The sequence below is a fragment of the Podarcis melisellensis genome (assembly GCF_964234715.1).
Source record: "Podarcis melisellensis genome assembly, chromosome: Z".
Classification (NCBI taxonomy): domain Eukaryota; kingdom Metazoa; phylum Chordata; class Lepidosauria; order Squamata; family Lacertidae; genus Podarcis; species Podarcis melisellensis.
Genome location: NC_138547.1, coordinates 49,044,611 through 49,059,613, shown reverse-complemented (window position 1 = coordinate 49,059,613; position 15,003 = coordinate 49,044,611). Strand labels below are relative to the sequence as shown.

Below are 15,003 nucleotides of genomic sequence, written 5' to 3'. Positions count from 1 at the left end.
ACAAACATGAGTCTGACCAAACTGCGGGAGACAGTGGAAGACAGAGGTGCCTGGCGTGCTCTGGTCCAGGGGGTCACGAAGAGTCGGACACGATTAAACGACTAAACAACAACAATAATAATCAATGTACTGTACTATAAAATAAATAAGACAATATTTTAGATGAAAAAAATTAACATTTATTTCTTTTCTTACGTGCACTGATGATAGTCAGTTTGGATGGGGGGCTTTTATCCATTTCTGCAGCCACACAATCAACCAGTAGCTGAACTGGGTTCCACGCAGTCACAAAAACAAGTCACAAAAATGAAGTCACAAGCCACAGTCACAAAAGCGAAGTCACAAGTCAGTCCCATAAAATGAAGAACAAGTCACAGTCAAAAAAACGAAAAAGCTACACAAACCAAAACGCAAAAAGGAACCAAACGATGAAAAGTGACCCCTAGAACAGCAATTTGACATGAATTTTACTATCTAACTGTTATGTACTGAAGTTCTCACCCTGGGCCAGCAGGGGGATATTGTAGATAGTTTTCACTCAGGTCCACATATGCAAATAAGGGATTGAAAGTGACGTTCAGTGATTGGATAGTTACAGAAAGTGGTTACTGTTGCTTTGTAGTTGAGCTCTATATAAGCAGGCTGGCTGAACTCTTCAGTTCAGTTCTGTTCTGGCCTGTGAATAAACAAGAGCTGTCTGAAGAATTGCTGTGTCGTCTGATATGTTCACCCACAGCTTAACACTAATGATGCTATTGATCCATAAAATGAAATAAATAAAACAGTACAAAATGAAAATGTGATTTTTTTTCTTACCTGTGCTGATGATAGTCATTGGTTGGATGGGGCCTCAGGGTCCTCTTCCATCATCACAGTCGGCCTGGCTCCCAGAGAGCTCCGCAGGCCCCACAGATGTCCGGGTTTGGCTCCAGGCAGCAGCGAGGCCTCCGAGAGCTCGGACAACTGACTTTCGGGTTACAATTGTTCGTAACCTGAAAAAAAAGTAAGTTGAAGCGTTCGTAACCCAAGGTACCACTGTACTAAAGGCTTTACCTGAGCTTCAGGAGAAAAATATTTTTTAAAGAAAAAAGGAGGGAAAAGAAGTCCTGAAGCCTCTCTGGCCTGTTGTGGGTGGAAGGCAGGAGTTGGCTGCCTTGTGATTTCAAAAACACATCTGTGTTCCTTCATTGAGTATAAATACTTCAATACAAGATAAAGCACCTCTCTAAAATGCTGCATACAAACACACACCAATATTAAGAAGAGATAAAAAGGAGAAATGAAGAAGAGGAAGGAGTGAAATAAGGCAGTGGAAACTTAATGCACTATTTTACAAAAACGCCAAAGGGGTTGTCCTCTTTACCCATACTTCTGTTGACAGTTTCTTTGAACCTAAGCTGTTTTTTCTCTGATGGCTCCATTCATCGACTTCTGATATTGGCCTACCTTTCCAGTTTCATATAATAACAGTTTGTTCTATTTCTTCCCCTCCTTTCCACCTGAAGGAACCCAGGACAGTGTAGCATAAAATACAAATGCAAAGAAAATAATTATTTTGTCTATTACATAAACTCTTATTTTCTGACATCTTTCTGCTGAAAGAACCCTTGGTAAAAAAGGGTGGACATATGAGATGATAAAACTGAGTTGATATGATTGCATGCTTAATCACAAAAATGGACAGTTTTACTCCCTATAAAGGGGGAGGGGGGACGTTCTTACAGATTCTGCAGATATCATAAAGCAAGGGAAATGTGTAAAATACAAAGCATTATGCATAGTACTAATGCATTCCTTTAAAATAAATAAAAAGAAATTAAAAATATTGTCCTTCATGAGAGCTGGATAACTTTCTTTGTTTCTTTTCTGGCTTCAAGCATACATTGCAGGCGACAGCTTAGTCAGCTGCATAACTAACAAAAAATACACCGTATCTCACATTGTCCAACCACATTGTTGGTTTGTATACTAACCAACTCATATATGACTGATGCAAATCATTGGACAATTTATTCCTGTTCCACTTCAGTTTGTTTGCATTTAGCTTTCACTTGCCAGAAGCCTCTTTTCTTTATGTAGGAAAGTGAGTGTTCCTCTGGATTCCCAACAGTTTTGGTTAGTGCACATTAATAGGAATTAAGTGCGAGAGGCATGTAACTTTTTAGTGGATTGTAGCTGAACCAGTTAATTCCCCCCCTAAGGGGATATTAGCAAAATCAGGTGGCAATTGAGATTGTTCCTCAAAATTCCCTAGTTCTTGTGCCTTCCCTTCTCTAAGAGATATGGTAAATAAACATTGCAGTCTAGTAGGCGAACTGTAGTTTGGCGATCGCTGAACTATGGTTTGATGCTGGCATTCCTCACCTCCCCCTTTGCTGGTTAGTGACACCTGTGGTTTCTTGTAGCATCTGAATTGACACAAGCCTTATTATTGCCAACTATTGTTTTGCTCTCAAACTGGAGTGTCAAACCGGGATCTCTAACTTCGGGCGTTTATTTTACTTAAAAGTGGATCATTTGTCAGAATAAGCTATTTTTATGAGCTAATTAAGCTTAAGCTGAAAGTGAAACCACTCATTGGAGTCTAGATTTTGGTCCAAAGTAAACAAGCTTTTTCCTGGAGAGTTCTGGATGGCTGTGCCTTAACTTATCTACTCCCCTGTATGTTTTAGATATCTCTTCTATATCTCTGGGGAAAGGGCTCATCAAAAGAGGCAGGTTCCATGCCTTCAACTTGGCTGGCCTGTTCCCAGTGCCTCCATTGGACTTTTTCACTTTCTCTGGTCGGCTCTTGTCTCCCCACCTGGGCTGCTTTCTTTCCATCAGGGAGATGAATTAAGAATGGTTGCATGGCAGCTGCTTCTTCCACAAGCTAGAGCTTCTCAGCAGCCATTGCTTAGTTTGGTTTCCCTCTTTTTGAGAGATGGCTTTTAGTGGTTGTGTAGTATCAGGAAGAAATTGGGAGTGCAGAAGACAGAGGGAAGGCAGAGGGACAAGTTTGCAATCAATTTCATAAAGCTTTGCAAGAGTTTAACTCCTAGGATTTTACATAGTCCAGAATTGTATGTTGAGTTCAAATTTCCAAACAGGTAGAACAATGCTGCTGCCCCCCTTCACCCCATTTTAATCTTTTTGCTGCCACAGCAGCAGAATTCATGAGTCTAAACATTTCAATAATGGAGATGTAGATTTAAGAGTCTTCAATAATATATTCTTTGTTGGTTTCTGCATGCAAACATTATGAAATATGTATTCACAGTGCGGGGATGATTACTCTACTTTTGATAGCATGTTTTCATCTTCCAACCCCTTTCCTTATTCCAAAGCACCTTGATATAATTTATTTATAAATCAGACATTCTCTTGATCTTTTAAACCTGGCCTCTGCAGACTTTCATGAGCTGTGTCTCCATCACTAGAGAATCTGCAATCCTGGTAAGTCCTCCCCCTTGAAGAAATTCAGTGTGGGTTTTTAATTGCCTGAAAACTCTTTCTAAACTATATTGTATGTTCAAAAGATATTTTCGGATTATCTCAATGCATTTTTAGCTCACCATCTTATTTTATTTAATTTTGTAGTGTAATATTATTAATAAAAATGAAGAAAGATTCCCAGGGATGTCATGGCAGAAACTGCTACTGGAACAGTTTATCCTTATATTCCCTGTGGATATAGTTTGTGCTTGCAGAGTAAAACAATCTCTGCTACACTGTCATTTGCTGTGGTAAGCTTAACCACTTGACAGAATTTTCATGCGCATCCACAACACCCAATAACTATGGCATAGAGGTCCATCCATTGGAAATTAAATGATTGTCTAGTCTTGCATAATCTTTTTACCTAGCCTACCTTTTTACCTCTTCCAGTATGCGGTCACAGCAGCCAGAATTGTGATAGCCCAGAGATGGAAGCAGGAAGATATGCCAACTGTTGCGGAGTGGAGAGCAAAATTGATAGAATATGCTGAATTGGACAAACTAACAGGGAAAATAAGATATTTAAAAGATCAAAAGTTTATTGAAGATTGGGGAAATTTCGTGGGTTATCTGGAGTGTAAATGTAATGTAAATACAACGCTAGTGGGTTTCAAAGAGGCACTGTAAAAATCAATAGGTATTGTCTAATAGAAATAAGATATAAATGGAGGAATGAATGGCAATATGAAAGGATGAAATGCGCTTAAAAGATCTAAACTCGAAGGAATGTCAACGGCGCGGAAGGAAGTCCAAGATGTATGAGAAGTGTTGAAATTCGGATTTCAATGTATTACAATGAATTCAATAAAATTTTTAAAATGCAAAAAAAAACAAAACAAAAAAAAATCTTTTTACCTAGCAGACATGTTTGAGCAGTCCCTAAGATCAAAGTTAGCTACTCTCTTGGCATCCATCTGTCTTGAGACACAATGGGGTGTGCCTTCGGGGGTGAAGTCAAACTGCTGCATTAGCAGCACCAAAGTGAGCTCTTCGGGGTGCAAGCTTGGGCTGTGTGTCTGGACGTCCTGGGCTGCCCAGACAACAACTCCCCCCCTCAGCCTCACTGATGTGGTCCAAAGGGAATCAGAGCAAGACGTTGGGCACCAGCTTGGCTGCAGGAGTTGCCGGAAGGAGGTGTGCAAGGCGCCTTCCAACCCTCTTAGGGACTCCACTTTGGATTTGTGTAGGGTTTACTCCTGAGCCTTTTCTTCTCCCGAAGATGTCCCACAAGTCAGCGAAGGTTTAGGGTCAGAGTTTTCCTTCTCCTAGATGGGCTACTTCCCAGGTGGATGAGCCCCATCTGCCCCTCACTCCCCCCTCCAGCATGTGCAGAAACTGCCATCTTTACTGTTGGACCCACTCAAGGTCTTGTCCACTCCAACTGCTTGAGCCTGTTTTTGCAGGGAGTGTGTGTGTGTGTGTGTGTGTGTAATAATATATATTCCACAAAATATTATAAAGAGGTGTCTTTATAATATTATAACAAAAGAATGACAAAAGAATAACAACCATGTCCCTTGGGGGTTCTTCTGCTTTAGGTTTCGGCCACGCTATAGATTCTTTCAATTGATTCAAACTCCAGAACGATATCACGAAGCATTTAATGCTGTAAAAGCGTCCCATAAATTTGATTCTTGAGAAGTGCTCCAGTGCTCCACAGATACAGACGTTAAATCAGCGGTCTCTATCCTGTGCATTCCTCAACAGTAATTTGATGTCTGCCTGCATTATTTTGATTAATTTGATTGCAGACCAGTTTTTCAGGCTGCGCTCCATAGCTTTGTTTGCTGCTATCATGACATCTGAAACTGTTTGGATACATTCGGATGTGAGGTTTTTGCACAATCTTGGGGCAACTCCTTCCAGAGTGGCTAACACTGTTGCATCAAGTGACTTTTCTTCTCATTCTGAATTATTTTTGCCAATCCTTTGAGGCTGTGCTGCCATAGTGGGACTGCCATATTCCTGTTCCAGTGGTTTTCCGCTGGTCTGAGAAAGAGTAAAAAAACAGTCCTCCAGTGTGTTGTTATTTTGCAGTTTTCGGCTTCTACAGTGCATAGCCCAGGGTGGTGGTGTGGCACTAACACAGTTTGAAGCAAATGATTTAATTAAAGCAGACTGTGCTTCTAATTGCCTTCAGGGTGAAGGGGAGTCATGGTTTAAGATGCCCTTTTCACTCTGTGATGTCACCACTCCCCTTTAATAGTTTCCAGTTTTGACTTCTTTTTCTCCTTGTGTGGTTCTGCAGATGCGCCTTCAGAAGGCCTTGGAGATGTATCTATACATTGCCTGAAACTGGTTTAAAGTTAAAGTTGCTCTATCTCCCCTTTACTATTTATTTCAGTCCTGGAGGTGCTCTTGAATATGATTAGAGGAGACCGGTTGGTGGAAGGAATTCAGGTCGGAGCTAAACAGTATAAACTTAAAGCATTTGCAGATGACCTGCAAATGATATATAATGAGTTGAAAAAGGTATTTAAGTATACCTTCCCTAAGAAACCAGAGGCCTTTCTTTTGGGCATCGTCGGCCAGAGGGTGTTAAAGAAGGACTGAACATTTTTTATGTATGCAACAACAGCAGCAAGGATACTTGTCGCCAAGCACTGGAAAACCCAAGATTTGCCCACGCTGGAAGAATGGCAGATGCAACTGATAGACTACATGGAGTTAGCAGAAATGACTGGCAGAATCCGAGACCTGGGAGAAGAGGCTGTGGAGGAGGACTGGAAGAAATTTAAGGACTATTTACAAAAATATTGTAAATTGTATGAATGTTAAGAGAGATGTAAGATTATTAACAATAGGGCACCAACAAGCTAGTTAAAAGGAAGATGAAGATAAATGTAAATATGAGAAAAGATAAATTTTGGATAAATATTATGTTAAAATTAAGTTTTTAAGGTTTGGGTTAAATTATCCAAAATTAGGGATACAATATTGGAAAATTATAAGATAAGAATTGAAATAAGGTGATAAATTGCTGGGTAAAGTTTGAAAATTTGGAACGCAGGAACGAGAGATGTGAGAAAGTCCAAAGAAGTGAAGAAAGTATGATTATTGTTAAAGTATATGTTATTTTGTTTGTTTTTTCTTTATTGTATTAAGAAAATCTTGAATAAATATTTATATATAAAAAAAATAAAGTTAAAGTTACAAGAGCGATTTTAGAATTTCCAATTAGGCAATGTATTCCCGCAAATTCCTGCCCCGTTCGCCACCAGCATTACACATGTCAATCAAGCCACCTGATGGATGCCTGGTGCTGCCTCGCCTTGCAGCCCAGCCACCAGCCTTGGGGGTGGGGTTTGCTTGTTAGTTTTGCCCAGTTCTCCAAATCGATTCTGTCTTCTGTGGCTTCAGCTATCCCCCTCAGTTTGGTGTCGCCTACAGATTTGGTGAGTGTGTATTCAAGTCATGTATAAAGATGTTGGACAACAACAGGTCCAGGACAGAACCCTGCGGCACCCCATTTGCCATTTCCCTCGAGGACGACAAATAACCACTCTTTGGGTTTTGGTCAGTCAACCAGCTACAAATCCACCTAACTGTGGCATTTCCTAGCCTCTCTGCAAGAGTATCATGGGGAACTTTGCCAAAAGTATTAAAGCAAGAAACTCTTGTTTTTTAGCCTGTAATTTATAGGCAGTTATTCCTTTCAGCTTCCTAAGTTACTTAATGCAAGGCTCTGGCTGCTGTTGCAAGCTCTGCTGCAAAGGCTCCCGTAACTCGCTCTCTCTTCAGCCATAATTTGAGCAAGGGGCCATGGGCAGGAGAGGGAGGAGACATAAAACCTTATGCTTTTGAAACTTTAATAGATATATAGGTATATATATATTTAATATTTCATGTGAATCATTTTCATGCCTGCTGCATCCATTTCCCCCTCCCCCTCATTCCCAGGGTGGCAGAATAGAAAGCTGTTACTCCAAACATGGTTAGTGACCTGTGAACCGCAAGGGCTGTTTGTGACTTTGCCGTCACTTTATTAAGGGCGCCCTCGAGAGCTGAGGAGCCCTGGAGCCGTGCGGCTATTTAGCACTAGAAAGAATATAAGCCTCCCCTCTTTCAACGTGTTCCTTTTATGTCCTGGTGGATAGAAAGAGTTTGTCATTTTGTGTATCCTGAGCAGGGAAGTTCTGCATGACTCTGGGTGCAGAATTATATAACTGGGCCAAAATCTATGAGAAATGTGCATATGCTTTTTCCATCCAGAGGTTTGTGGGGGGTTCCATAGGGAGGATGCAGAAGGCTTTACTTGCTTCAGTTTGACTCAATTTAATGTGCTTACTGCCTGCTGAATGTCACAAGAGACCTCAAAGCAGTTTACATATAAAAATAGAATAAATCATAAAATTACAAATCACAGAATGCAGTTAAGGTATCAAAAAAACTTCCAGCAACATCAATATCAACAGGTACAAAAACTGTTCTATAAAAGCAAATGGGCTCAAGGCTGGAAAACAGTCTTAACGATGGACACCATAAGCTGGAAAGAAGCAAGGAAATTCCCATAGAGGAATGAACTCCCAATAAGCATCCAGAAGGACGGTGTTCTAGAATTGGGGGGCTACTGCCATGCCAGAGCCATTGGGTTCTTCTTCTCCTTCATCTCTGTACATAGGCTGCCTGAATTAATAGACCCTTAATGTCCTCTCCATCTTATGCGCCAACTCTTCAGCCTCAGGTGAGAGCCCCAGGGTGAGACCCTTTGGGTTAGGCACCAGCTTTACACGGGAACTGGGAAGGTGGGGGGAGGAGAAGAAACAGTTCTTCTGAATCAACCCACTTGGCACACACATGACCCTTGCTTGGCAGGAGCTGCTGGTCCAATATGGCTCAACAGAAAGGGAAGAGGCCATGGCAGCAGTTGGATGTTGTGATCTGGCTCCATTAATGTAACTAGGGCAGCATTCATGTGACTCTTTCTCCAATTTGTGTGAAAATGCCAGGTAGACCCCAAAGGCGATATTGCCTAATATTGATCTGCTAAAATGATGTTAAATGCTCTTTTTTAAAATGCAAAATGCTAAATTTCCATAAAGGGACAGCTTTCTAAAATATTACTCTTTCATTAAATGTGTAATAAATGCATAAGCATATGTCTGTGGTTCCATGTTTAAAATTAAAATGATGCTTTAACCTAGGATAGAGTATAGCATTTCAATTTAGTAAAAACAAAATGCAGAATTTAAAAACTCTATGTTAACTAGAGAGGATTCAGCATATTTAACAGCAACATTATTAAAATGGCTCCAAGTTACAAGAAAGGAGATTTTGACTAAACATTTGTGTAATGGTTATATGGGGTTGCTCGTGCGTAAGTTGTCGCCACTCCTGGCTACGTTGCCTGGTTAAACCTTTCCTGGCTGGACAGCCCTTCACTTCGTGGCTGTTCAGTCGCTAGCAGAATTCGTCAGTGGGCGTTTCTTGAACTTCTTCCAGCAAAGAAGTTCTTTGACGCCAAGTCTACGCCTACTTTCCCTGCGTGGAAGTCTTCTGCGCAGGGTGGGTGTGGGTAGCGGAGGACCTGTGCTCTCCCCGCTGGTCTACGGCGAAGAGTCCTGGAGCCCCCTCACCGATTCCCTCATCCGCCCCCCTTTATCCATGGTGTTATGCTGATTTCCTTCCCCAGCCGACCAGTCCCCTCTCTCCCTGCTTGGCCCTTCTCCAGCATCGCTAGGGAGCCCTGCCTCCACTTCTGGCTCCGATGTCAGTTCCCTGACAATTTGGAAAAACTTTCTGACAGTAAGAGCTGTTCAACAGTGGAACGGTCTCCCTCCGAAGGTGATGGACTCTTCTATCTTGGAGGTTTTTAAGCAGAGGTCATGGATGCATTAGCTGAATTTCCTGCATTGCAGGGGGTGGACTAGATGACCCCTGGGATCCTTTCCAACTCTACAGTTCTCTGATTCTATTATTCTAAAAATGACCACAATACCCTATTGGCCAGCAAAAAAAGAAAGGAAAAAGCAAAGCCACATAGCTGTTAAACTATATGTGTTGGAGCACATTGGCATATATTAAATGTACACTGGAAAGGAAAGGTCTCCTGTCCTCCAAACATGCTTCAGTAATGCTCTGATTTATCTTCTGTCTAGGGAGAGTTGCTAGTTGGTTGGGTAGGCAGGGGGTGTGAAATTATTTCCAGTTGGGGAGAGTTACACATTTCTTCAAGGTTGCTTTTGATTTGCTGTCAACATGGATTCTATAGTTGAAGACCCTCCTCTTAGAAGAAGACCCACCTCTCCTGTTTCTGCTTTCTGGAAAAGGGTTCACTGATCCCTCCTCCTTTCTTTCTTTTTTTCCAGAAGCCTTTGAAACTGTAGTGCGGCATGCGAGAAACTACACCAACTCCATGTTCAGAAACTATTATCGCAATATAGCTGCCAGAGCTTTTAAATTTGTGGGGGAGTTTTTTACGGACATATCCTTGTACATCCTGGGCTCAGACATCAACGTCAATGACATGATAAACGAATTCTTTGACAGCTTGTTCCCATTGGTCTACCCGCGCCTGGTGAACCCGGGCTCACCGGATCCTTCGCTGGAAATGACCGAGTGTCTCCGACTTGCCCGGCGAGACCTGAAGGTGTTTGGGAACTTTCCCAAAATCATGATGACGCAGGTGTCCAAGTCTCTCCAGGTGACACGAGTCTTCCTCCAGGCACTCAACCTTGGCATTGAGGTGGTGAACACCACCGACCACTTGAAGTTCAGCAAGGACTGTGGGAGGGCCCTGCTGAAGATGTGGTACTGTGCCCATTGCCAAGACTTTATGATGGTGAAGCCATGTGCTGGGTTCTGTGGCTCTGTGCTGCAGGGGTGCCTGGCCAGCCTGGTGGAGATAGATAGCTATTGGCAGGAGTACCTCCGTTCTCTGGAAGGGCTGACAAGAGGCATGAGGGGCATCTACAACATGGAGCATGTGCTTCTCAGTCTCTTCTCCTTGATACAAGATGCCATCACATACATGCAGAAGAATGCTGGGAAGCTGTCAGCGACGGTGAGTTCTCCTTCCAGTTTTTACAGACCATTTGCTCTGCAGTCGGAAGCAGTTCTGCTCCTGAATACCAGTGGCTAGGAGCCGCAGGAGGGGAGCTCAGGGAGAGCAGGATGCTGGGCCAGGTATTCCACTGGCCTGATCCAGCGGACTCTTCTTATGTTTCTATTGTTTATTTATTTGAGAGAGCAGTGGAAGAGGGGTGAGGGGAAAGAAAGATATCGTACAGAAGCAACTACATGTGAACATGTGCAATAGAGCTCAGCAACAGCTTAGGAAAATCCTAGATCCCAAATCAGGCTGATCCAGGGTTTGCTTGGAATGGGTTGAGGCATTTCCTGGGTTGGATGCACCTAGAAAGATCTGGCACTGTCAAAGTGGGTGGCTGTTTCAAGCCCTAATTAAACATGCAGTTGTGGGAGGGGGGATAAGGAGATGCAGGCAGATACTCTTGCCTGTCCTTTCCCCCCTTCCTCGCTGCCGCCTGCATAGTACCCCCAAAGTCATGGAACTTCCTCCCTGCAGAGGTGTGTCCGGCACCATGAATGCTGCAGATGTGCCTCTTTACCCTATTTTCAGGGCCCACCTTGTTTCAAGTTGCTTTGGACTGTTTCTGATACTGTGTTTTAATTATTGTAACCTGCCCTAGTACCTTGGGGCGAAGGAAGGGGAAATGATAAACAAACAAACAAACAAACAAAAATATTAAATTAGGATTTAAAACATGAAGTACTTTGGTGTATTATAGAACTGTAATGATGTTGGCCACATTTACCCATAAAAACCAACTGCCTTCTGGGTGGTTTTTGTTATTACTATTATGTATTAAATAGTGAGGAGCAAAGGGTGGTTTACAGTATAAAAACACAAAATGTATAACATAGTAAACACAACAATACAACCCTCCCACAGTTTATAAGGCCTGGGAGAAGAGGAATGCTTTTGCCTGACAACTAAAGATATGTAATGAAGGCACCAGGTGAGCCTCCCTAGGGAGAGCATTGCACAAACAAGGAGCCACTGCAGAAAAGGCCCGTTCTCATGTTGCCACTCTCCGGACCTCTCATGGAGAGGCCACATGAAGAAGGGCCTCAGAAGATGATCTCAGGGTCCAGGAAGGTCAATATGGGGAGAGGCAGTCCTTGAGGAATTGTAGTCCTGAGCTGTTTAAGGCTCAGAACTTTGAACTGGGTCCAGAAACTATTTGGCAGTCAGTGCAGATGGGCCAGGATTCGCATTATATGCTCAGACTATCTTGCCCCAGGGAGCAACCTGAATGCAAAATTTTGCAGCATCTGAAGTTTCCAAACTATCTTCAGAGGCAGTCTCTTGTTGCAGTAATCTAATCTAGAGGTTACCAGAGCATAGACAATTGTAGCTCTGCTACAGAGGGCCTCAGTCTTACCTGAATTGAGCTTCAGTTTGTTGGTTCTCATCCAGTCCATTACCAAGGCAAGACAACAGTCCAACTGATTGAGTGCCACACCTGAAGAAAAGCAGAGCTGTGTGTCAACAGCATATTGCTGACAACGTACTCCAAAATTCCAGATGACCCCACTCAGCAGTTTCATTTGGAAATTGAACAGCTTGGGAGATAAACTGAACCCTGAGGAACCCTGAAAGCACTTCCCAAGTGACTCCCTCTGCAGTGTCCATCCAAGTAGGACTGGAACCATTGCAAAGCAGTGCCACCCACCCGCAACTCAGAGAGATGTTCTGGAAGGATACTGTGGTTTATGGTATTGAAAGCCTCTGAGAGGTCAAGGAGAATTAACAAGGACACATTTCCCCTGTCTCTCTCTCAACAGAGGTTATCATACAAGTTGACCAAAGCAGTTTCTATGCAAAAACCAGGCCTAAACCCCAACTGAAATGGATCTAGAAAATCACTTTCCTGTAAGAGTGCCTGGATATGGCCAAGGATTCTTGTGAGAATTTCACAAAAAAAATTTCTGGATAAGACTGCAGCATATGTGCAAAGAAGCAAAGTGCTACATCTAGATATATTTGTCCATAATTCCATATGTCTAAACCAACTGATTGTGGGGGATATTCCCTAACAGAACTAATTGTAAATGACGTTAACGTCAGATTGCAAAAAAGGTATTGCAAAAATACCTGCATTCTGATTCCTCCCCAGTATATCTTCAGAAAATGCCCCCCCCCCCACAAACCTCACGCTCTGGAGGAAGGAACAGACACAAGTGTACATGAGAAGAATGGAAGGGTCCCTCCTCACTCCTTCACTCAAGTTTTTTCAGGCGAACAGATGTCAGATTTGCTTGCAGACCAGCCGTGCCAGTGATGTTTAAGGTGCACCTCTGGCAAATGCTGCTGATGACCAGTGTAAAATGAGAGAGGCTTCCTTTTCCTCTCCTTGAAATTCACTTTGCATTGACCAGCCTGGGGATATGGGGTCTTGATGATGGCTAACTCTCATACAACAGCATGGGGCTGGATCCAGTGTTCTCTGTTCATTGGCATAAGGACTTTTGCACTAGAGGATGGGTGAGTTTGAATGTTGCACAACAGAGGAATCCAGTGCAACAGTTGTGCTAGTGGACACTCGTTGCCCAGGCAATTGAGGTGCAGTCTGTTATGCAACAGTGTTATGAGCGATCTGCTTGTTCGTTCGTTTCTGCAGCAATTTTCTGCTGGCACAAAACATTTCACCGTTGGAATGAATGTGCCGTTGATTTGCAACTTGTGTGATTGCAGCTTTACACAGCTTTTTGGTGGCCAGTCAGCTGAAATCACACAAATTAAATGCACACAAGGTGTGTTAAATGCACGTAAGCTCTCAGACTTGCTTACTGGGGTCTGAGAGGTTCACAGAGCCTGGCAAGCAAGGCACAGAACAAAGCTCACTTGGCATGTCAGCTTCAGAAAAGGTGGAGATGGTTATGTGAGGTTGTTCTGGCTATACCCACAACTTTGTGTGCAATCCCTGGAATGTAACCCTGTGCATGATGGATGTCAACTGTCCCACTAAATGACTTTAACTTACTGCTCCATTGGCTACAATCTATAGATTTATTTTCTTTTTAAAAAATTCCATCAATATAATAACAATAAAATGGAAAGAAACATTGGCAGCTCATGTCAACAATTAAAATAATACACCAATCCTGAATTATATATCTTAATGCAGTTTGTCCATATGTACAAATAGGCATCTAAATGAGATTGATGGTCGTCAGATCCATATTTAAAAATTTGTGCATCCTTACAACAATATTTGACTTAGCCTGAGTGCTTTAGAATGACCTCCCTTCCAGTTGAGCAATGTGTTGTCAGAATTAATTATCTGTGCTGATTGTTCTTCTTCCCCATTGCATTCCCAGGAAGTCCCATGAGTATTTGCAAGCAAGAAATACTCAGTTTGCAGTCTGCAGATGCAAAAAGGGCATGGAGAGCTTTATTTGGGGCTGGGAGAAAGAGGAACAGAACTCGCAGTTTCAAAAGAATGAAGTCATAAAGTGTGATGAAGGATTTCTGCCTTACAGAAGCTCTCTAATTGCAGGGAACTAGCTGACAAGGGGAGGGGAGGGGTGCTGGGGGGAGGAAGGGCAGGTGATTTTAAAAAATGGCTTTTTCTGTTCTGGGGTTAATAACTCGTGAACAATTTACTGGTACATTAAAGGTAAACAAAGATTCAAATGGATAACTGGAGGAGAACCTTGATTAAAGCACTTGTGAATAAAGCTGTTCAGCATTTCATTTGCTACTCACAGCACCAATTTAACTGAAGTATCTGGGAGAGAAAAGGCTGCAGGTGACTTCAACATCCATGATGAGGGTGCCTCAGTTCTCTCGCTCAGGAGTTCATGGCCTCTGCGGCAATAATGGGCCTGTCTCAGTTGGTCATTGGTCCAACATTGGTCTGGAAATAGAGGGTGGCCATCACCTCATTATCATGGTCAGAACACTTCATGGTGAGGTTTGGAATTGCAGCGATGATTCTCCCCTGCAAAGGCAAGGGACCAGTTATGATGGTCCACTCCCAGAGACTGATGGAAACTGATGGATCCCTGACTGTTCTGTGGGATTGAGCAGTAGCATAGCTAAGGGGCGGGCGGGGAGGGCGCTTACCTTGGGGATGGGTTTACTGCCCAAGAGCCTGGTGGACTGCTCCCAAAATCAGCATGGCCCGGGGCTTGGCTCCCAGGGCGCTGGGCTGCTGCGTCTGCCTCCAGCCACCAGAGGGCAGCTAGGAAAGATGCAACTACCCTGTGCTGGTCCCACGGGGCCTGCAGTGTGCCTGAGCCACACATCTCTCCTGGGAGTTACGCCGTGGCTCGGGCGCACTCTGCCTGAGAAGGCAGCATGGGACTGGCCTCCGCCCACAGCCTTCCCCTCAGCTGCCCTCCAGCAGGACTCAGGAGAGTTCCTGTGAGTGACTGGAGGGCGCCAGAGCCGCTGTGCTGCATCACTCGCAGGGGCCCTTCAGCTGTAGGGTGACCCACAGGAACACAGGGGCTCGGGCCCCAGCCCTGTGCTGCTTTTGCAGGCAGCGCTGGGCCAGC

General features: G+C 43.4%; 1 protein-coding gene and 1 long non-coding RNA gene across 4 annotated transcripts in view; one reads left to right on the top strand and one right to left on the bottom strand.

Moving 5' to 3' along the window:
- Positions 1-15,003, top strand: part of GPC3 (glypican 3) — a 239,340-nt gene that overhangs the window by 96,512 nt on the left and 127,825 nt on the right. For all 3 annotated transcript variants that reach the window (XM_081896964.1, XM_081896963.1, XM_081896962.1), the window contains one exon: positions 9,786-10,480. In XM_081896964.1, the coding sequence (XP_081753090.1) occupies positions 9,786-10,480 (695 nt within the window). The remainder of the gene's footprint in view (positions 1-9,785; positions 10,481-15,003) is intronic.
- On the bottom strand, positions 761-14,643 carry LOC309361819. The gene is made up of 3 exons (XR_014164655.1): positions 14,587-14,643; positions 11,883-11,979; positions 761-992 (listed from the first exon to the last, which is right to left on the bottom strand). It is a non-coding gene; the product is annotated as an uncharacterized lncRNA (long non-coding RNA).